The sequence below is a fragment of the Cinclus cinclus genome, chromosome 9 (genome assembly GCF_963662255.1).
Source record: "Cinclus cinclus chromosome 9, bCinCin1.1, whole genome shotgun sequence".
Lineage (NCBI taxonomy): Eukaryota > Metazoa > Chordata > Aves > Passeriformes > Cinclidae > Cinclus > Cinclus cinclus.
The window spans coordinates 3446476-3468373 of record NC_085054.1 but is presented as its reverse complement, the minus strand read 5'-3'; the positions used below and the strand labels follow the sequence as shown (position 1 = coordinate 3468373).

Here is a 21898-nt window from a genome sequence, read left to right as displayed (position 1 = left end):
GATTTGTAGATAGTTTTAAACTATTTCTCTTTATTTTTTGCATTTTAATCCCGATTGGTGTCAATTTATGTGGTGGAAGAAGGCATGTAACCTTGAGCACTACATCTCTGATTAACTTGGACTTATGGGTTTTCTTAATTACTTATGAATTTTGTCTCCTTACTAAACTGCATGGTTTATAAGCAGAGGCCTACTTTAAACTGTGTGTATATCAGGCTTTTTGTAATACATGTGATCTGTTTAAACTACTGTCTTTTGGGTGCCAAAACAGGAAATAACTGATCCTTCAATAAAACATAGACAAGCAGAGAAGGAAGTTGTCAAAAAACCTCCACTGGCTCCAAGACAGGATTAGAGAAGAGATGGTAATGTTTGGTTGTATGAGCTGTATGAGCTGTACACTTGTACAGAGCAACCCCTGCTCAGAGACATCATCCTACTAAAAAAAATAGTACACATTTCTACATGAAAAATACCTTCCAAGAATGTTTTCAGTTTTCCAGTAAAAGGGTCAACAGATTTTACCAGCTCCTCTGCTTTCACACTTAAAATGTCTAATCACAAAAATTCTCATACATAACTTGCATTTGCTTCTGTTTTAGTTCACAAGTTCTTTGTAGAAAAATCAGTTTCTTCTGACTCTTACTGATAACCCTAAAAGGCAATTTAACATTAAACTAATGCAAACAATTTATGGCAGGTAACATTTGATTGCTTTTATGATATAAATTATTTCCATTGCCAGACTGGCTGGATGAAACCATTAATTTAATCTTTCCAGGGCTATTACATTTAGTAGTTCATTCAAAGTTTCTTTCCTTGAGCATGTAGCAATATTTGGTGGGGGTTTTTTTCTTTTTCTCAAATGCCCACAGATAAACAGGCTTCCTGATTGTTCATCTACTTGCAGAAATAGGTTCAAGTAACAAAATCTATACAGAAATCTTGATATGGTTACTGGCCTGAACAAAATAAGGCTTAATCACAGACTCATTGAGGGAAATCCTGACTTAAGGAAGCAAACAAAAAACCTTAAGAGGGCTATAGTAGCTTCAATGGCACTGAATTTGTGCTTCAAATTAAGCATGCAGCAAGCCATTTAAATGTTCAAGAGAGGAGAGAAGACTAAAGCAGGATAAACAGAGGAACATATTTCATTGTGCTCAGCAGCAGACCCCCAGTTGCAGCCACAGCCTGAGTGCTTTGCTACCCCGTGGGAGGGCAGCAGGAGCATTGCTACAACAGACCTGCTCTCTCCTCTACAGATGCTGTTAATTAATTACATTATTGAAAAATATCTAAAAACCTCATTGTTGCAACTTTGTATCAGTCTAAGAGAGTCTTCACTTACAGTCCCTACAGCTACCAAGACCAGCACCTGACAGAGTGTTGAGGGCTGGATGCCTCAGCCCGGGAGTATTGGTATTGGAGTAGAGCAGATGTTACCTGTTCCTATATGCTCCCAAGCTCTAGCAAGTGTGAAATCAGACAGATTATCTGAACAGGTCCTGTTTAACTGAGATGCTTTTCCACAGGGTCCTTTGGACAAGATGTTAGTGCTTCCAATTTTGATAGGTCCTACCTGGATCTCTTAGGATCCCTTAGGAAATGGCTCATGGCAGCTTTCTTCCTTCCTTCAGACAGAAATACCACTATGGGCCAAGATGTTATTTAGCTTAAATGAATTTGCAATACTTCTCTGCTTCAGTAAGCTTCTTAAGTAATAGACTGTAGCAAGATTCAGCCTTTGAGGCAATGGGCAGGAAAGGATGTGGAGGCAAGACTGAAAAATCAGATGAATTTCTAGTATGGGTCACACTACGGAGAACATTTGGAATTTGCTGATGTGAAGAGACAATGTATTATTAATTGTGCTGAAATTAAAAAAGGGGATGCAACTAACTACATGTAAAACTGCAAGTGATAGAGTGCAAGTATAAAATAAAAGATAAAAAAGAGTGTCTGTATTAAAAAACAAAGCAAGGGCCCTCAGTATGAGATGAAAGTAGATCTGCTATAAAGGAACATTTAAAAATGTCACTGTGTTTTAAGACTGGCTATTGCCTCCTACCAATTTTCCTTATAAACTTCACGGCAGACCTTTGAGTGAGCTAAGATTGTTTTTGCAGATACTGTTCCTGGCTTACTGTTTCAGTCAGAGCATGTCAGAAAAAGGATGGGATGAACATGTCTGACTGAAGTTCCTTCATTGTCAGGTGAATTGAATAACAATAACAAAATAAAGACCTTGTGATTTTGTCCCTTTCATCTTACAGGTGTCTGTGAGCTAAACAACTGCTTCTTAGCATGGAAAATAATTAAGTCTTTACATATTGACATGAAAGAAGAATTCATGGTAGTTCAGGAATATCTGTTTCTAAGAATTTGTGCTCCAGATCTGTTCAATGCTGCTTCAGACCAAATCAGCTTTTGCTAGTTGCTACTGTTTCCAACCAAGTTTAATTCAGATGCACACACTAGAAGGAGATTTAAAGCCTCATCAGATGCTGATGGGTATCTTCCCATAATCAACAATTAGGTTCCTTGGATTGTTTTGTGTGTCTCTTGGTACTGGTGTATTGCAAAATCTACTAAACTTCTATCTCATAGTATATTTATTTATATTCTGATATGGGTATGTCCACTTTCCAATTACCTCATCACTATTTGTTCTCTGGGGTCCTCCCTCTTCCCTCAATAAGTTTCTTTTCTTTAATTTTCACCCTCCTCTTTTGCTGGAGACAAACCACTTGTTAGCTTCTAGTAGCATGCCATTATTTCTTGCTGTAAATTCTCAAGTGTAATTCAGGCCAGAACTAGCAGAATGAATGAGGAATGTTCATTAATTTGACTACCACAGTGTAAGGTCTTTCAAGAAGATGGCTGAGGTGCTACCAACAGAAAATAAGATTTCTAGCCTCTTTAATTAGTCAGGCAGTCCCTTTATCTTGATGATTATAACTCATTCTGAAAAATATGAGAAAAACCTATGCAGAAAATCTTTGTGGAGTTCTGCTAAGCAGCTTTTCTTAAGACTTGTGCTTTTCATTAGCCTTTTCAATCACATCATCCTAAACACTGTTTGATTATATATGAAAAGAAGCTTCAGACTATAAAATTTACCTAACTTTTCTCTCAGAGCTTCCAAAATATTTTGTTTTCACCAGAGTGAATTTTTTTTCTTTGTAATCACGGAAAAAATCCTGTACAAACTAGGACTATTTTCTTTCTTGAAAAGCTGATATTGTTTCAGTGACAAATCCTTAAAAGTATGCAAATTTTCTTGAAACATAACTGGTCTTGAGCATATGCAAACATACTTATTTACTATTTTTATGCACCTCTTGCCAAAGAGTGATAGTAAATAACTGACTGTATATTTTTTTCTCTCTGAAGTGGTACTGAATAATTTCTATTTCTCAAGTCTTTAAAATTCTTCTGTCCATTACAGGGAAAAAAGTTTTCCTTGTTGCTGGCATCAATCAGAAAAACAGCACCATTCCAAGGAAGTAACTCGACCACGGGATATCAACAGCTAAAGAGAGAAATGGGCAGTTGTTTGCACTGCTGAGGAAGTCACAGCATGGGACCTGGAAATCACCAACAGAAAAGGAGCACAGTTCTCCAAAATGCTCCTGGTGAAGTCAGTAAATGCAGAAATTTGTCATGCTGTGTTATTACAGGCAACATCTGAGACTCTTTAAAGAGTCTCTTTTAAGAGCCATGGCATCAATTACCTTAAGTAGTTCAGTGAAGTTGTAAGGCGAATGGTGGTTTCCATCATTTGCAAGCTGGTGAAATTACTTGGTTGATGAGGTCAGAAAAGGACCTGCAAACATTCTCAGCTGTAGAGAAGAACTCCTGGTGCAAAGCAGTTTGTTGGCCTGAAAAGTAGAATAGATTTTAAGTCCTTACAAGCTTTTGGATGCTGCCAGAGCACTGGAAAACTCTTTACAAATCTGTAAGATAACTCTGTAGAAACACCAGGTTTTTCTGTCATATTCCTTATTACATCCTCATTATCAAAAGTGAGGCATGCTGAGGGTTGAACAAAGCTCTGCTGTGTAAGACCACTGATTACAGAGAGATTTTGTCCTGTTGGAGGCCTCCTAAGACGAGAGTTGTAGTTACAGTGTCACAGAAGTGGCAAGAGCAAAAATCTCTCGTGCCCTCACCAGTTTAAGTTTGCTCCTTAATTGACTGCCAAGGCTGATTACCTCTTAGGAGCTTTGACTCATCCAGTTCCAAAAAGTCCAACATTAGGGGCTATATTTGGAATATGCTTTATCTTACAATAATAGAATAATACTGCAAAGGCTAGAGCAAAATTCTGAGTTTCCTCTGAGAGTTCCATGATTATGAACAGTATTATGGAGTAAGCGGGATGAAGATAAGAAGACAGTGTCAAGATGACTGGAGAACTTATACCTGGTTGGGTTTGGAGAGACACTGTATCCTTCAGTTTCATCATTAGCAGCTCCAATTCCTCTCTGACTTCCTTCTCATCAGGTGGTATCTGCATTGTAATGGGAATAAGAACTGTATTCCCCATTCCCCCGAGAGAGTTCTCTGTCAGTTTAGGTGGATGTGTTTGTTTCTCTTTTGCTTTTTTATGCTGTCCCACAGAGGGTTTGTCACTCTGCAGGGACACTGATTCCAGTGAGTCATCTGAGTACATAAAGTCCACTGCAGTGGGAGCCTCAGGTGTCTGTAAAAGCTGCATTCCATTTACAGAGCTTGGGGGATTCAAAGATTTCCATTCTGCACATGTTCTGGAAGTAGGCTTTATTTGGGCAGGATTTAATTCACTCTGCATTCTCCTTTCCAGCAGAACATGTGGATTTCTTGGCATTGTAGTATGACACTGTGCAAAAGGATGCTCTGATGACTGCAACATGGTCTATAAAACACAGAAAATATATTGTAAAATAATTGATATTTCAGTTTGCCAGTAGCACTAAAACAGCATTGCAGAAAATGCTACAAAAATGCTGTAGGGGGAAAATATGTAAGCATTTTCTGTGAAATAAGGGCCTTTTAAGAATCTCAGAAATCATTGTAATGATGAGAAACACTACAGCTGAAAACAAATAAAATATTTTCTACAAGATGTCTGTATTACATCCCTGTAAAAGAGAACAATTAGGTATAACATTTTATTTATTCAATGCCAGCATTTTGAGTCCTCTCTGAAGAACCAACTGCAATGAAGTATCTAACACTTCTGTTGGAAACTCTTCTTGGAATATTCATTATTTTCACTGCAGTACTATTTAAATATGCTAACACGGATATCTGTTCTGGAAGCACAGAATGACAAGAAAATCCCTACTGCAAAGACCTTATCTGCTTTCTCTGAAAAGAACTGAAGATGACTGAAAATACTAGTAGAAGGTGCATGATATGGCATTAAGAGTGCTGGTCTAGAGGAAAAGCAGCTGTTAATGTTCAGTAATGGCACATAGCTGTGACAACTCTTGAGATATATATATCACTATACCTTGACTTCTTCCTTCATGTGCTGCAGCATCATTTGCAGGTTTTCATGGCTTACTCTTAGTCTTTGGAGTTTTGCCTCTATTTTGCAGCTTTTTTCTTCCTGGCAGTTATGAAGAAATTGCATTTTGTCCTTCCATTTGTTGAACTGTTTCTTCATGTACCTACCAGAGACACAGGAGGGTAGGATTTTTGCTAGACCAGACATACACAAATACATGCAGTTGCAGAAATGAGCAAACATTTCAGCACAAATTTTAACCTCTTTACTAGTTCAGGAAATTTTTGTCAGCTTTGGGATTAGAGGCCAGTAATTCAGGAGCTGGACTGTATCCATGGAATTAGCACAAACATGAGTATTCCAGTTGAGGAAATATGAGAGCTGAGTAGAACTGTGGCCAGGAGTGAACCTTTCCCACAAAGGTGGCTGCAACAGGAGAGACAGTAGAAGTCCCTCCATATAGAAGCAAACTACTTATAGCAACTCCCTGCAAAAGACCTGCAAAAGATTCCCATTACATGACTGGGCAACAATGATATAAAAGCAGCTTCTACCCCTTTGATACAGTTTCTTCTTGCTTGTGGTATTCTCTGCATTTTCTTTAATGATACCAATAGCTTCTGCACAGGCTTCTTCACTTGTCCTTGAAAAAACACTGATTTTTGCAATCAGAAGTGCCACCCTCCCATGCACATCAGAGACTTGGAAATTACCTACTCAGAGCACAATATGACAGAAATACTACCCATAACTCTGTTCTACTTGTGATTTCTCTAGGAAGTCAGGGTAGAAATAGTTTTGCTTTCCTCACAGCTGAGGTGCAGACAGTAAAGTTTGTTAGCACTACAGTAATAAACTAACTGCTTCATGTCACAGATCTGAAATAGATATCTGCCTTGCTTAGTTACATTCAGGATTTCACCTAATTCACTCTCTTTTGGTTATGCTTTGGCTTAAAGACAACAGCCCCATCAGTTTCACTTGAATTATGCAAGATTTGTCTGAATGGGACAGCAAGTCAGACCATTTAAAATCAAAATTAATACTACAGTGGTCCCTTATAACAACATTTAAGGGCTCTTCACTGTAATATGTTGTCCTCCCTCAACTAACTCAGAGCCCGGTTCTGTGAATGGGCAGGTGAATGCTGGAACTTGGTCCACAAACAAGAATAAAAGAGCTTCCCATGAGTAATGTGATTAAATCACCCAGTTTTGTGATAAGCTCGGGGTCAGAGCAGCATTATAGGAGCAGGCATCCCAAATATCCTCTCAACAATTGCTAATCTAAAAGAAAGCTGAAGATCTTTGTCATATCTCTTTATTTTCCCAAGTGAGAACAGACTTACAATGAAGCTGCAATTGTTTATCTCTAATCTTGGAGTGCTCTTGTGTGAATTTGGAGCAGTAATTCTACTTGGAATGAAACAGAACACAGACAGAGGGAACTGAACATACTGAAGAAAATAAAGAGAGCAGATTCAGGATTGAATTTTACACTTCACACTAATTCCATCATTTTCAGTGGTCATAGGCATGGTTATATAGACAGCACATTTACATACAACTACAAAAATAAAGGAGGGGAAGGCAAAAATACAAGTAAAAGGTCAGCATCATTACTAACACACTGACTTCCCCCCCTGCCATGTCACCCAAGCAAACAAGCCTCCCAAGAGATTTTTAATTTAGGATTTAATATTTTACAAAGTCAAAGATTTGACTACCAGAAAGAATTTCTGTGATAAACTGTTATACCAATAGTTATTGTATTCAGTCTATTAATATCTATTTGATGTACAGAATACTTTTTAGAAAGAAATTCTACTTTGATTTAAAAGCTTCACAAAAATTTTGAAATTCATTTTCATTAAGCCTTCTTCAGAGAAAAAATTGGAGAAATTTGCTATTCTGACATTTTTATGTGGATGAACATCTTTTTGCCCAAAAATTACTTTTAGAAATGTAAACTAGCAATTGCAGAAATGCTGATGAAAGCAAACCAAAATGTTTTTCTTTGCCATTGTTTTTCCAGTGATCTTCATATAAAATTTTTGTTGCTGAGTTTTCATTATTCATCCTCAGTTGATAGGGTTTTTCTAAATCTCAGAATCTCCAAAGTATGGAAAAATCATGTCTTCTAGCCCCCCAGCTGGGGTAGCACTGCCCACCAGTCTTCAGTCAGTGTAGTTCTGCATTTACCTACCTGCTGTCACTGTGAATGCTTTTAATGGACTTGTGAATTTTTAACACATCTGCTTCAAAAGAGGCTATTGCCTAAAACAAAAACAAGCATCTGTTCATAACTTTATCAGCACTAGCATTTCATTTTTATGTGCAAGTTTTATTATTGGAGTGCATGGCAAATTTTGGATTTGACCTGTTTTACAGATTTACTAGTTGACCTTTTAAATATAATGTATTACAATCAACTGATGCATTAAAGTATTTCTAATTGCTGGAAAATTTATTCTGTATAAAGAATTCTTTGTTCCATGACAAATTTAAGTGTAGGAGAACTTGTTTGAAATTAGAACAAAATCTATATTCCCAAGAATTTCTGCAAAATGGAATATTCTGATTTGGGAACAATGTCTCCCAAATCCCACAACTGCTTTGAGACACGGAGATGGAGAGAGAGACTGTATGTAGAAGAGACAAAAGAAACTCCTGGTCTTTAGATGGAAGTGGCATTCTCTGGACCTTGCAGGGAACAGTAGCACAGAAGTCAGGGAGATAAATACTTTCCAGCTAAGCTACTTTTGAGGCACGATTTCAGTTGGGCAGAAATCAGGGCTGCCAGGAAATTGAGACTAAGACCTGGATCACCCAGGACCTCTGTATCTATAGATTTTATTAAAAGCAATCATTGGACTTACTGTCCATATATTTTCAATCAAAATGGAAATAACCTGCACTATAGTCTTAGAAATCAGTATAAAATTGTTCAAAAGGAATTCTCAGCCCAGAGAGAAAATAAACAAGAGAGCAATGCACCTAACAGAATCCCAGCACAGGGATGCAAGTTCCATCCTGCTGTTTTCTAAAATGACAAATGCCAACCATCAAAATTCTATGCTGAAGCAATGTCTGCCCACAACTCCTGCAAATATCTGCTGGCTGGCACTATACCTTGAGCTGGGCAGCAGAGTTCTATAAGATAGGTCTTCCAAAGGGCAGCAAAGGAGCAGCAGCCAAAGGGGTGACCTGACACACAGAGGCTAGCTCTGTGTTACTGCAGCCCTTGGCTCCTGGGAAGAGCAAGATGAGTGGATGACACAAACTGGTTTGAACACAACCCAGTGCCCCCTGTATTCTCAGTAAGTGCAGAGCTACCAACCTCTCAAAAAATATAGAAACAAAACATTGCTATGAACTTATTTTTAGCTACACTGTCCTACCCACTCTTCTAGCATTGTTTCTTTGGAGGGAAGCTGGGAATGGATTAATGGAGACCTTTTGTGCATTAGCTATTTTACTTGGAGTGGACACTGCTCTGGGTTTATCCTAAGTGGGCCCATTCTGTCCTTTTGGTATTTCCATGGGAACAAAAATGGCCTGAGTCTAATAACAATTCAGGCATTCTTCTTTGACATTTGCTTGCAGTAGGAAGACATGATGGCCTTTTTTACTGTCAGAATTGCGAGAGCGCTCCAGACTCATCTAGACTTTAGCGTGCTACTCTACGACAACTCAAAAAACCCCAAAGCAAATATTCTTGCAGTTGCTTCTGAAGGTCATGGAAGTCAAGGAGTTAGTCACTAATCTTGGGAAGATAACAAAATCAAACCTCTCTAAGTTTTCAGATTCCACATTTTTCACCATAGGTCAGGAATTAACACAAAGTTGAAGCTTTCCATTACATTTTCATTGGAATTAGAAAGCAACTAGATAATTAACTTGCTAGGTCTTCTTCACAGCTTTAGCACTATTACTGCCTCGTGTTTTGCTCACCTGAGCTATTGTCTTGCCTTGCTCTGGTGTCTTCTTGTTATTCTCACTCTTCTGCATTACGGTCCTGTTTTCAGGTATGAACCTGGGTGACTCAAGGACACAATTGTCCACTGGGAAAGGCACATTTTCAGGACCAGGTAGAGATGAAGCACTCAATTCCACAGGAGGACTGCATACCAACAGGGAAATAAAGAGTAGGGAAAGGATCAGGACTCACATGGTTTTGCTACCCAGGAAGATCCAAATGCAGAAAATTAATGCAGTGTAAATAGACAGACAGATGTGCTGTTGACTAAGCAAGAAATAAAGTTTAGCTATGCCTGCTGGCATATTACGGTTGAAAGAATGAAGTTCCTGAAAACAAATTCCACTCTCCCAACACAATCTCAGCACAGGTTCTTCTTTCCAGCCATTTATTGTCAGTGCAATTTGCTGCTTCAATATTTTGCTTCCTTTAGCCAAGAGTTAAATATACTAGGCAATTCAACTACAAAAAATAGCAAAGTACCCTGCTGTTCAGCCCATCATATGCTAAGAAAAGCCTAGATATTTATCAGCCTCACAGTGACACCCATAACAGCAACCCCAAATTCTTCTTTGTCTCATTGCTACCCAAGCAGTAGAAAAATCTCTATTGCTTCCAGAAAGATTAAATTACACTCAAAATTATTAAAGTTTGTTTTGTTGCCAAATACAAGAGAGGAAATATTAGCAATGAAAGATGTTCTGCATTTCACCTCATTCTAAAAAAACAAACACTGAAATAGTATTCTCCATGAGGATCACTGTAACTATCATCAATTGGTCTTATAGTATATATAAATTGTTTTCTAACTGAAAACTTACCAGAGTAGCACAAGCCAATTTTATAAACAGATTTTTTCTCCTCCATCACATAGAGATGAAATTAATTATTTTAGAGTAGACTGACCATTTTTTCCCTATTTCAGCCTCACTGAAGCCTCCTTTGGAGAACACGTGAGATGCAAGACGGTTGCTAAATCTTTATACAAATAGGAAGGAATCTCACCCTTTGTATGTTTCTTGTGCTTATCTCCTATAATCGTTCCCTTCAGTTTCTACACCTAAGTATCAATGAAAATCTCAGAGAAAGGAAGGAGAAACTATTGGGAAAAATCTCTACATAACCTCCAATACTCATTATTAACCACTGCGATCAGTGGAAACACAGTAATGACTGTATTTCCAATATTAACCAAAGCACATGAAACATCTGGTCTGAAAGAAGAGGAATGGTGAGGTCATCTACTTGCTGTTGTGAGTAATTCCACTGGCCTGCAATTTAGTGGGACTTGAGTAGAATACCAGTGAGTGCACTGTGGGTCACATGTGGGAAGTATTCACAGTAAATTTCCAGTGGATTTGTCATAGAGAAGCTGCTTAAAAACCCATGTAGTTGTAAAGGTAGTAAATATTTGCAATGCTTGACCCTCGACTGAGCATAAGAAATGGAATGGAGTGAAAGAGACAACATAAGGAAGGCGGGAAGCAAGACACAAGCCAGTTATATTTTATTAGACAACTGATCATTAGGTTGTCAGCATGGTAACCACAGTTAAGCTAAGAACATAGCTAGAACAATGTGCAGCAGCTTCTTAGTTATTCTTTCCCCTTTTAGTAGAAAAATCATGACATGGTATCTGTCATAACAAAATCCCTTACTCAAAGGACATAATCAAGCAATATTCCACAGCCTGACATTCAGAGATTATAAATTCATCTGAAACCGAAACTCACAAAATCTTTTTGTGAGCAGGGAAGTGTCTCTCTTCCACTGACTCCAGAGCTGTCCTTCTCTGAGCCTCTTTTCTTCTGCAGCACTCTTGAAACAGGTTGTTCCTGAGGCTGCGGAGAAAGTGCTTTGCATTCACCTTTGCCGACATCTATTGGAATGAGGGATAATAAAGAAGAAAGTGACTTTTCAAACAGATACTGCCCAGGAACAGACATATTCCAGAGCAAAGGTCCACCAGTTCACCATCTGAGGAGGCTCATGGCTGCTATCTGAGCCCTAGAAGGGCATCTGAGGTGGGTAATGCTGCAGGACCACAGGCAAAAGCAGCTCCAATTCTTTTAGGCAAAATACTGCCTGGATCAAAGTCAGAAATGCCTAACACAGGATTTTGGTAGTTACAATGATTAAGCTCACAGCCACAACAATAATTCTGCTGACTAGTATCTGAGGCAGAAATACTTTTATACTTGTATAAAGCATTTGTAGATAGAGTCTTCCACAGTTCACATCCTCCTCTCCCAGAATACAGCAAAATACACATCCATTTAGCACAGGAGCGTCAGGCTCATGTACAACAACTAAGCTCAGTAGCTGTATTATTGGAGGACACAAACCAATTCTGCCCCAGGTGACTGCTGCAGAACATGGGGTGAGCCCGGACAGACCTAACAGGAAAACAAAGAAAACACACCACATGCCTCCTAGTGCTTTCACAACGTGGTACTGACATTACCACAAGGTGTCAGCACGGTAAGGAAAAACTCTGCTCGTATTTCAAACCCCACTCAGCAGCTCAACCCCTGATAAAGACAGCGTGAGAACCTACCCAGACACCCAGCATCTGCTGAGAGTGGAAGGTGTGTGTAGCAACTTAGTGCTGATTATTTTACGTCCCACACATCAGATAAAAAAATGGTATCTGTCATAGTGAGTAGCTTATCTTTTACATTTTGGAAGAGATTATGTTCTGTATTGTAATATCTGACCTATAAAGCAGTATTTACAGGGTTTGTATTAGAGTAGGGCTTCATAAAGGAAACTTAAGTTCAGTGATTCAATTGCAATTCTACAGCAACAATGTGGCTGCAATCCAGGCTGCAACATCTCCTGTCTTGATTTATCTCTCTTGCATTTCCTTCTGGTCTTTCCACAAACACACACTCCCATTCACTCTCCATTCACACTAATTTTAATGTCTTTACTTGGAAAAATCTCGTGAGAATATCAGTTAACATTTAATTTTCTTACTTTCTCACGTATGGAGTATGAGGAAGAATATTTGGAGGACTGAACTGATTCTTTTAATGCAGATATTGAGCATCCAGATATAATTTCTCACAATCTTAGCAATAGGGTTTTGTTTTCTGGAAGACAGCAATGAAGTGGCAAGAGTTTAATGCTACCCCAGACAAAGGGTGATTACAAGAGCAGTCTAACAGTCTTTACTTTTAGTGCAGACACTGACTTCCCAGGTATCTTTCACATTAACTGTAGAGGACTGGGAAGGAGACAAGGAAGTACAGCTTTCTAGGGAAGCCTTCTTAAGTGCTTTTCAGCTCATTTACTGGAACAGATTGATACTCTTACACAGATCCACAAAAAACCCATCTGCTGCTGTGTGCAAGATCTGGAATCTCCTGCTCAAAGGAGAAACTGGTCTCCCAAACACAAATTCCCAGTGTTATACTTTAACACTAGTGATGATAGCACAAGACACCCCAGTAACAGAGTCCAGGCATGTGATCTTAGCTGGGCACATGCTACCTCTTTGTGCTATATCTTTAACTGACAGTGACAAATGAGTGAAAAAGGTTTACAAAAAAGTGGAAAAACTGAAGACATTCAGAAAAAGAGAGAAAAAGAAAGACATTTCATGCAAGAGTTTGGATTACTTTAGAATTAATTAATTTTTGGATGAGTCTGCACTGGGACTGGGATGAAGGAACATTGGGACATTGGGGGGACTTTTCATAGGTTTAAGGATTGTCTGCTAACAGAAAACTTGCCATGAAACTACTAAAGAAGACTTGCACTGGGATATTTCATAGCTCTATTCAGTTACTTCAGAACAAAACATTCCTTCTAAAGTTAGAAGCCTGCTTTTGTTCTTTTCCTGTCTCCCTGTTCCCAGACTAATAATGCTAATATGTCATGGCTGTTACAGCTCATACAGACATAACTTTATAGTGCATGTAGTTGAAGAACCTACTGCCTACATGAAGAACCTCAACAGGGAAATGAATCAGTACAACAGGACTCTACCTGCACACAGTGTTCTACAACAGGATGTGATCTCTTATGTGGTTTGCAGAAACGGCCAGTGAAAAAGCAGGCTTGGCAAAGGTCAAAATTGAGGCACTTTAAACAGCGATACCTGTGAGGGAAAACAAAAGGATTTATTTACCTCCCCACAAGTAAGAACCTGGTGTGAGTAAGCTTGATTACTGGAAACACAGATCCCTGGGCTCTGAAATGCAGAGAGCATTCTCATATTTGTTAGAATAATGAGTTTCCTCAGCATTTTCTGAATTCAAGTTATTTTGCCCAAATGATTATGGACTTTTCTCTGAACCCACCAGTGGTTTTGATCTTATTTATTTGCTGCACTAAATGCAGTCCATGGAAGAAACTGTTGTTCTAGCACCATTTCCCATTTTTCACAATGCAGTTACAACTTCACAGGCTTCTTACACACCAGCTTACCTCTATTTGCTGCTCCCATGCAACTGTAATATTGACACAGAATTTGTAAACGAAAACCTAAAAATGCAAGAAACTAAACCTGCAAGCTTACAATTAGTGAGAATACAGTAACAGTAAAATGGCTTTCTGAGCATTCTGCTCAGAAGGTAATGGATAGTGTTCTTTTTATACCACTATGCCATTTTATACCATAACTTAGATGACCAAGATGCTAAGATGGAAAATTTAATGACCCAGTTAATACAACCGGTTACAGGAAAAATAACTAAGAAATGAGATACACAGGTTTATTTTGCCTTACCTTTGGACTGCCAGTTTACCTTGGGCAAGTTTCCATAGTCATGTCTGTGCTAGTGAGCTAAAAAGAAGCAGGATGAAGGCTTAAGCATTAGACTGCAGTGGTTCTCTCTATCCCTCTTTTCCCTGGTTAAATTAGATTACGTCCAAAGTTTGTTCCTTAGTATATCACTTACAGCCTGTAAGGTATGCAAACAATGGTAAGAGCTAATTATGTGGATGCTAAAGACCACTGACACACCTGATGCCTGTAATGGGGAAAACTTTGCAGACTTTGCATCTAGCTTGATGAGAAACCATTTCTGTGGCTGATAATCTGTAACATGTAGGGAGCCACAGGAGAACAGCAGGCTCTGATCTCAACCAAGATAGGAATTTTTCTTCGACAATAGCTGCATTCGGAACCTAGAAAAAAGACATGTCTCAAGTTCATAAATTCACTTTAAAAAAAATGGTGGTTCATCTACAATCTCTAATAAAAGCTCTGATACTGGATTTTGCTATCATAAATTTTCCATTAATGTAAAATGTTACTGGGTTCCAAAGGTTTTGGAGTAAGTGCAGGTGTCCTCAGTAGTATCTTACTGAGCATTTTTTCTTTAGATACAAATCCCCCCGTACTGTGAGACTGATGATCAGCCCTGCTTCTTTAAAAGTAGATACTTGGGGATGTTATGTGGTGATACATTTGAAATTTTAATCAATCAGCAACATTCAGAATAATTCCCCAGGACATCAGAATTTCACTCACCCCATGGAAACAGTCATGAATCGCAATTTCCACACAAGACAGAGTACAGCCTTCTCCCACAATGGCTGGGATCTACATCAAGAAGAAAGCCTCAGAAACACCTCAATAAAAAAAACCAGATGTTCCCATCATGCTCTGCTGAGATGGTGACAGCACACAGATGGTGAAGTATCTATAGCAATGCCATTTTACACACTGTTCTGAAGAAAACCCGTTCATATTCATACCATCAGTATGCAGTTTCACAGTTCAGGGTGTGTCAGAATGATTTGTTTCCAACTCACTTACTGTAATTGATCAACATACTATATTCCCACACTATAGCACTGAAGGGCACTGAGTTTAAATCTCAGAGATCATTTTCAGATCCCATTTTCAGCACCAGTTCAGCTGGAAATACCTGTGTGCTAAGGCAATTTGCAGCAACTGCAAGCTATTCTAGTGAGTACAGACATCTGAAGTTTGGAGTTGCTTTAGGAATAGTTATATCCAACTGTTTCCAGGACCTGTAAGCTCAGGCAACATGATTGCACAAAGGCATTCACTAATGCAAGTGATTATTTCGAGAAAAGGGACAGAATTTTATTCTTTTACCTACTTTGCATGATAGCTCCTTATGCCCACAGTGTCCTATTAACTTCAGTCCATTAAGGTAATCAAACAAACAGGTATCAGTCAGAAGGAAAAAAATCCTCCTAGGATAGTACACTCCTACAAAATCTGTTGTGTAACAGCACTGCAGTGACATTACCTGATTTAAGTCTGTTAGCAGACTTCTTAGGGCACTACGGGTGATCAAGGTCTCCTTCCCATTAGGGACAGCATAAAACTGGAAGAAAGCTGAAAACAAGAGGAAAGAAAAAAACTGGAATCCTGGCAGAGCTTGAACTGTCTTCAAGCTGTCTTCAAACTGCTAATTGCAGTTGATAATTGCAGTCTAACAAATAAACCCCTCAAGAAAGTTTCACTCTATTATGTACCTAACAGGCTCTCAGTGACTGCTGTGACCATACTACGTCCTACAGCCATGGAAAGAGAAGGACAGCAAGGAAGAGAGCAATGAACTCTTTCTTATAACATTAGGAAAAATATTTAAATATGTTTATACAAGAAGTTCTCTATTTAATTTGTGAATTACTAATTTAAAGCCACAGGATTTCTGTTCTTTTCTGATAGGCCAACAGAAGCTCTACTTAAACTTTACTGTTACCTCTTCTGAGTCTCTTTATTGCAAAGATGGCTACAGATATCAATTGAAAAACATTATTCTGCATTAGTCTTTATCTACAACTAAGCAGCCAACATAATTTGCTTTTTTATGGCAGAGATGAATTTTCTTTTAAAATAAAAAAGGTACAATGGAAATATTCCTCAATGTTCAGTATTTCAGGCGGTGTATAAAATCATACATTTCCCACCTCTGTATTTAGCCAGTAGAGAGTCTCCTGAAAGGGAAATTAAGGCAGCTGCAGCAGATCTAGTTTTGACATACCCTGTTCCAGATCTAGGAAAATGAAATAAGTAACACTGCATTCACTGAGAATACAAAGACAAACTGCTAAAGAATAGAATACTACTATATAGGAAGAAAACTTCAAAACAAGTATCCTTTTGTATGTATAATTGTAACCAAAGTAACATTTCAGTGATATGTTATGTCTAGAACCCTTTGTCACTGAACATAACTGCAGAGCTAACTGCTCCAAGATAACGTGCAATCATAAAACAAAAAGACATCTCCTTCGAAGACTTCACACTCCTAGTAAAACATAATTTTACATTTACAATATATCTCCTAAAAAAATTCTGCACTTTTTTTTTTTGTGTGTGTGAAAAGCCTTCCCAAATACAGTAGTGAATAAAGGATACAATCTGAGTTTTGCATATATCATCAGGCAGCTGCACTATGGCCTCAGATCTGCACTGAGCTTCCCCTGGGCTGATTACATTTAATCTCACTGAAACTCAATTTAATCAAAAGGATATATGCAGGAGCAGGACATTTAGTTTTGACCCTTAGATAATAAACAATGTCGATTAATTTAGAACCCAATTTTGTGACATAGGCACCTAATGAAAGACACTAATTTGTTTTTTTGTGAAGACAATGCGGGCATTAATGAGAATTGGGAAATCCTGGAAATCTATACCACAAATTGAGAAATCCTGGAAATTTATATTTAAGATATTACTTTTGCAAAGTTTCAAAATATCATTACATAAAATTGTCTTCAAGAGTCTTTAGATAAACCCACACTGTGTAAAGCTGCAATATAGTCTCTCAAGTATGAACTGCATGGGAAATAATTGTTTTTCCAGAAATTTCAAAGAAAAAACTCCAAGGCTAAAGCTAAAGTACACAATCAAACTCCCTTAAGATGTTTATGTAAGCTTATTAAGTAAACTACCACACAAACATGGAAAATTCCTATGTGCTCCTCCTATGAAATACTTTCCAGTGTTAGTAGTGAAGAGCAATCTACAGAGAAAACATGATTAAAAAATTATAAGAAGCTTTTTCTATCTTATATACATGTCAAGAAACCTGTGAAATTATTAAAAAAATAAATAGCAGCAAAAAGAAAATGACACAGAACTTAGAAAGCAAACTAAAAGACCAAGATAGTCCTGGTAAGAAGATTCTTCAAAATAATTTCCCTACAATGCACACAAATTGCAAAGTACTCTTAGATGTTTCTAGCTTTGTTTCTTAATACACCATTTATTCTTACCCTTAATTGATTTTTTACAAAAAAAAAAAAAAAAAAGATAAAATGAGACCTTAAGAAGTAGTGGTCATAAGAGTAATGAATAATGGGTCAAGAAAAAATCCTGCAGATCATTTATATCTCATTTACTTTCAGTAAAAAATTTTGCTGTAATGTAGAAGGGAAAAATTTCACCAGTGGTAAATAACTTGTACAATGAACTTTGTCTTTTAAATCTGATACAATCACAAGACAATCCTGCCTATAGTGATTTAACTCTTTATTCACAAACAATACATAAAAAATACACTTTGTGAGCCATTTCCTTACCACGTTCCTTACCATGCCAATTTTGTTTCATAATTGGTAGATGAAATTTTTTAGCTTGAGAAAATTGAAAAAAGTGACTGGCAAATTCCTGACCTGTGCATGGGTACTGTCCTCCAGAGGCAAATATGGATTCTTTTTTAGGAGCGTATCAAAATATCTTGGAAGTCAGAAGAAGAGCTACTCTGTAAAGTTGTTCAGAGAAAAAGTCAGCATGGACAGACAAAAGTCTGGATTTCCAGACAGTTTTGGGAACATTTTACCACCGTTTTTCTGATGCAGCTTTGTGCCTCATATTCCTACAGCTGAACTACTCCTAGTTTGTATGCCAAGCAAAAACGAATCAAAATGGGAGAGTTTCACACAGAAATGGCATGAGTGGTGGAAACAGACTTAGTCTAGCACTGCTTGGGGAGCTATACGATCTTTAACGTCCCGTCCTAAAAAACCATTCTTTGACTCTATAGTACTTCACAATGGATCTACATCTATTCTTCTTCTCACCTGTCATACAGGGCAACCAGAAGGCTCAATGTGAATTCAGCAGCTCTTGGATCTACCTGGCCTGGTTTTTCTAATCTTGCCCTTTGAAACAGTTTCATCAGCATTCTAGAGATTTGCTGCGTGTTCAGAGAAACCCGCTCCTCCCTCTGGCTTTGTTCACTTGATAGGGTGTGCTGAATCAGAGATACATCAATCAAATCCACTGTGGGAAAATTAAGGAAGAAATGAATGAGGATCTCTGCCTTTTCATGAATGGAAGTATGACTATTTTTTTATCAGAAATGCCTAGCTAAGACAAATCTGTAAAATGAAGCTTAAAACAGTACACCAGATAAAAAACAAAACCAGTATTTGTGTGAATTGGTACTTCCACATTGACACAGAGCATCAAGCAGATAAACCATTTCAGGGCTGACACCAGACTAAATATATTCATTGAAGAGCATCCCCAAATGAAAGAAATATGTATGAGGCCAACAAACTAGTCACCTTCTCTGTGCTACCCTGAAGACCTCACTTGTAATATTGTGCATTTTCAGCAACAGTTTCAAATGGAAAATTCAAGATTTCCATGAAATTAACTTGGAATTTACATCCAGTAATTTCAAAGTGAGCTAGGTGACCAGGACTTTGCACAATTTTCTTCTTGCATTAATTTCTTCATCAATTCATTGACAGGGAGAATGAATACTAACCAGGAGTTTTCTGGTCTATCATATTTCATTTTGCTCTCATTAATTCTTAATAGTCCTGTCAATGCATTTTCAATAAGCCATGATTATCTCCAATAAATCAGCTCCTAAGAAACATATTAGAATTTGACTTTTCATGAGCATAATAATACAGATAAAGATTAATAATTGTCAGTGATGTCTACATAGCAGTGTTGCAGATTGTGAAAATAATTTTATTTTCTCATAATTTTAGAATTTCACTAATGTATTTCCAATGACATTAAAAAGAAAAAAAAAATTCAGTTTTTATAAGAAGCACCACCTAGATCTTAAGTGCTCATAATTCATTCTGAAACTCTAAGGTGGAAAATGAGAGAGCAAAGTGGCATAATAACTCATGGTGACAGCAACACAAATTTTATACAGATTATCCTCCCTGTAAAAGCACAGGATTCTCTTTGGCTACTAACACTGGCAAAGACTTTGTACTGAGCGTAGTTTTAGGGCTGTTCTGTATACAGAGTTCTGAACATCACTGAAGGCCTCTGTAAAAGAAAACAAACACATATTACAATAGAGTGGTTCATTCAAAACTAACTAAAAATCAAAACAACCAAATTTGGAATTTCAAGCTGATTGACACTCTGAAAGAAAATTCGGGGGGGGGAAAAGCCAAAACCAAAAAGGAAACATTTTCTTTTTCTTCAAATAACTTTCTGGGGTGAACAGTCTTCTTGTAAACAGTGACAAGATCGCTTATAAAAACAGAATTTAGCACAGAGAGCACATCTGCTTCTTTGGGAATCAAATTTATTCATAGATCAGAACAAGGGCTATGATGGTTATGCACTGTACATACTTATAGCCAAGATGATAATGAAATAATATTCCTTCAGGCAAATAGGTTTTTTGATCAGAGATGCTCTTCTACAAGGAACAGTTTGTTAGTTTGCACAGCAGGGTTATTGTTTTGGATGCATATTGTTTCAAGCAGTAAACAAATCTTCTGTCAAGATCAACATGTGGGACTCTTGCAGAAGAAGACAAGCCATTTACCAAATGAAAATTGCTTTTGACATTTCTGTTTAGCAAACCCATCCAATCTGCTTGACTAAATCCCATACCCTTACATGATTTCAGTTTATTTATTTCATGCCACTAAAGGATGTTTTTCTGAGTGGAAAGTAAGAGATGCTTTTTACTGATACTTTACACACACACCTAGAAGTTCAAAACACAAGGCTTGCTCACTAAACTTCAGAAACTCGGAAGAGATTTACCAGTTATCCTCCTTTCCTCAGAGACCCTTTTCTTCCTGTACTTCAGAGAGGAAGAGTTACAGTTGATTAAGGCTAAAGATAAGTAATAAATAAGTAGAAATTAGTAGAAATAACTCACAAAATACTTCACCTGTTCAGTCTGGAAAGCAGCCAATCTGTGTGCAATGATTTCCAAGAAATACAGTAGATTAATATTAATAGTCAGCAAATTATGGGCTCTGCTGGTTCCCAGATGCTGTCTGAACTATAGAAAGATGCCAATAACTGCTATACCATCTGCTTAGTCCTGCTCTTGTCATACTATGTTTTGTGATATTATTTGGAGATGTAGTGCAGCATGTCATACAACGTGAAAAATGAGTTTTGACTTCCACGCATCATCAGTTCTCTTTCCTCAATAAACTGATCCAAAGCCCTTTGGAAAGCAACAGAACAACTCCCACAGTTTTCAGTAGGCTATGGATTAAGTTTCAAATGCTTATTTTCAAATACGAATGCTAGAAATATACACGATTCAACTCAAACACCTTCCATGCACAAGATGATTTTTGAAGTGAAGGAAATCTGTTTTAGAAGCCATCTGCTACTTAATTCAAGTCCACCCTTACAGACCAAATGTGGCCTCAAAGTAGGGCATTCTGTGCCTGTCAAGCACAGTTCCAGAATTAACTTGTGAGGACACATAAGTAAAATACTAAAGCATTTTAGAATTATTATTGATAGAGGCTATTTAGGAATGCTAAAATCTTTCCTTTCTCATAGGAAGGGGGCTTCCCCTTTGGACAGAAAACCAGCATTCTGCTGTGAGTCAGATTTCACCTCAAGTATAAATGCCCTTTGTTGAGAAAGGAGCTCCTACACACATAGAAGTGTGCTGATTCCTGACATCTTCAGTTGGTTACCTGCTATTCTGCATTTTGAGGTATTTGCTCTGTGGGTGATGAGGGGTCCACTGAGATTTTGCACTCAAAAAGGGAGCATATATGGCCATCCTTCATGCCTATTCCAAAGTATGGAAAAAAACTTAGCATATATTTTAAATTAGCCATCATGGCCCTGTGTGCCTGACCATTCCATAAGCCAATGTGATAATGGAAGGAAGGTGCCAGGACAGATCAAACAATAAAGGTAGGACATCACAGCTGTATAATTTGTCATTTACATGTCACAGCACAGAGATTCTCAAGGTGGCATGATTTCACTAAAATTCACTAGTTTCTGTTCAAAAAGATGCAGAAATGCCTTTTGAGAAAAGTTGGGAAAAAAATAAGAAAAATCCTTACCCTGCAAGTCTGGATCCATTTGAAATTTAGCAGATGGCATTAGGCATTCTATAACAAAACAAACCAAAGTGTAAAACCACATATTCTAGACAGAGACATATCGAACCATTCAAATTAAACCTTTTAATCTGAACAATTCACCGGATGCATTTCAGAAATTAAATT

General features: G+C 37.7%; 1 protein-coding gene across 1 annotated transcript; it reads right to left on the bottom strand.

The window, feature by feature from the left end:
* Positions 1 to 3780: 3780 nt before the first annotated feature.
* DYTN (dystrotelin) lies at positions 3781 to 21773 on the bottom strand. The gene is made up of 14 exons (XM_062498598.1): positions 21734 to 21773; positions 19641 to 19715; positions 18497 to 18698; positions 16376 to 16461; positions 15709 to 15797; positions 14958 to 15029; positions 14448 to 14611; positions 13469 to 13580; positions 11209 to 11354; positions 9451 to 9619; positions 7703 to 7773; positions 5501 to 5660; positions 4429 to 4900; positions 3781 to 3884 (listed from the first exon to the last, which is right to left on the bottom strand). Exons 1-14 carry the CDS (start codon positions 21771 to 21773, stop codon positions 3781 to 3783), a joined length of 1962 nt encoding a protein of 653 aa, XP_062354582.1.
* Positions 21774 to 21898: the final 125 nt, after the last annotated feature.

Excerpts from the sequence above, each read along its gene's own strand:
- DYTN (XM_062498598.1), bottom strand. The coding sequence starts at position 21,773 with ATGCCATCTGCTAAATTTCAAATGGATCCAGACTTGCAGG. Across the intron at positions 5,661-7,702 it reads AGCATTCACAGTGACAGCAG|GTACATGAAGAAACAGTTCA; the intron begins GTAGGTAAATGC and ends TGTCTCTGGTAG. Across the intron at positions 4,901-5,500 it reads ACATGAAGGAAGAAGTCAAG|ACCATGTTGCAGTCATCAGA; the intron begins GTATAGTGATAT and ends TGTGTTTTATAG.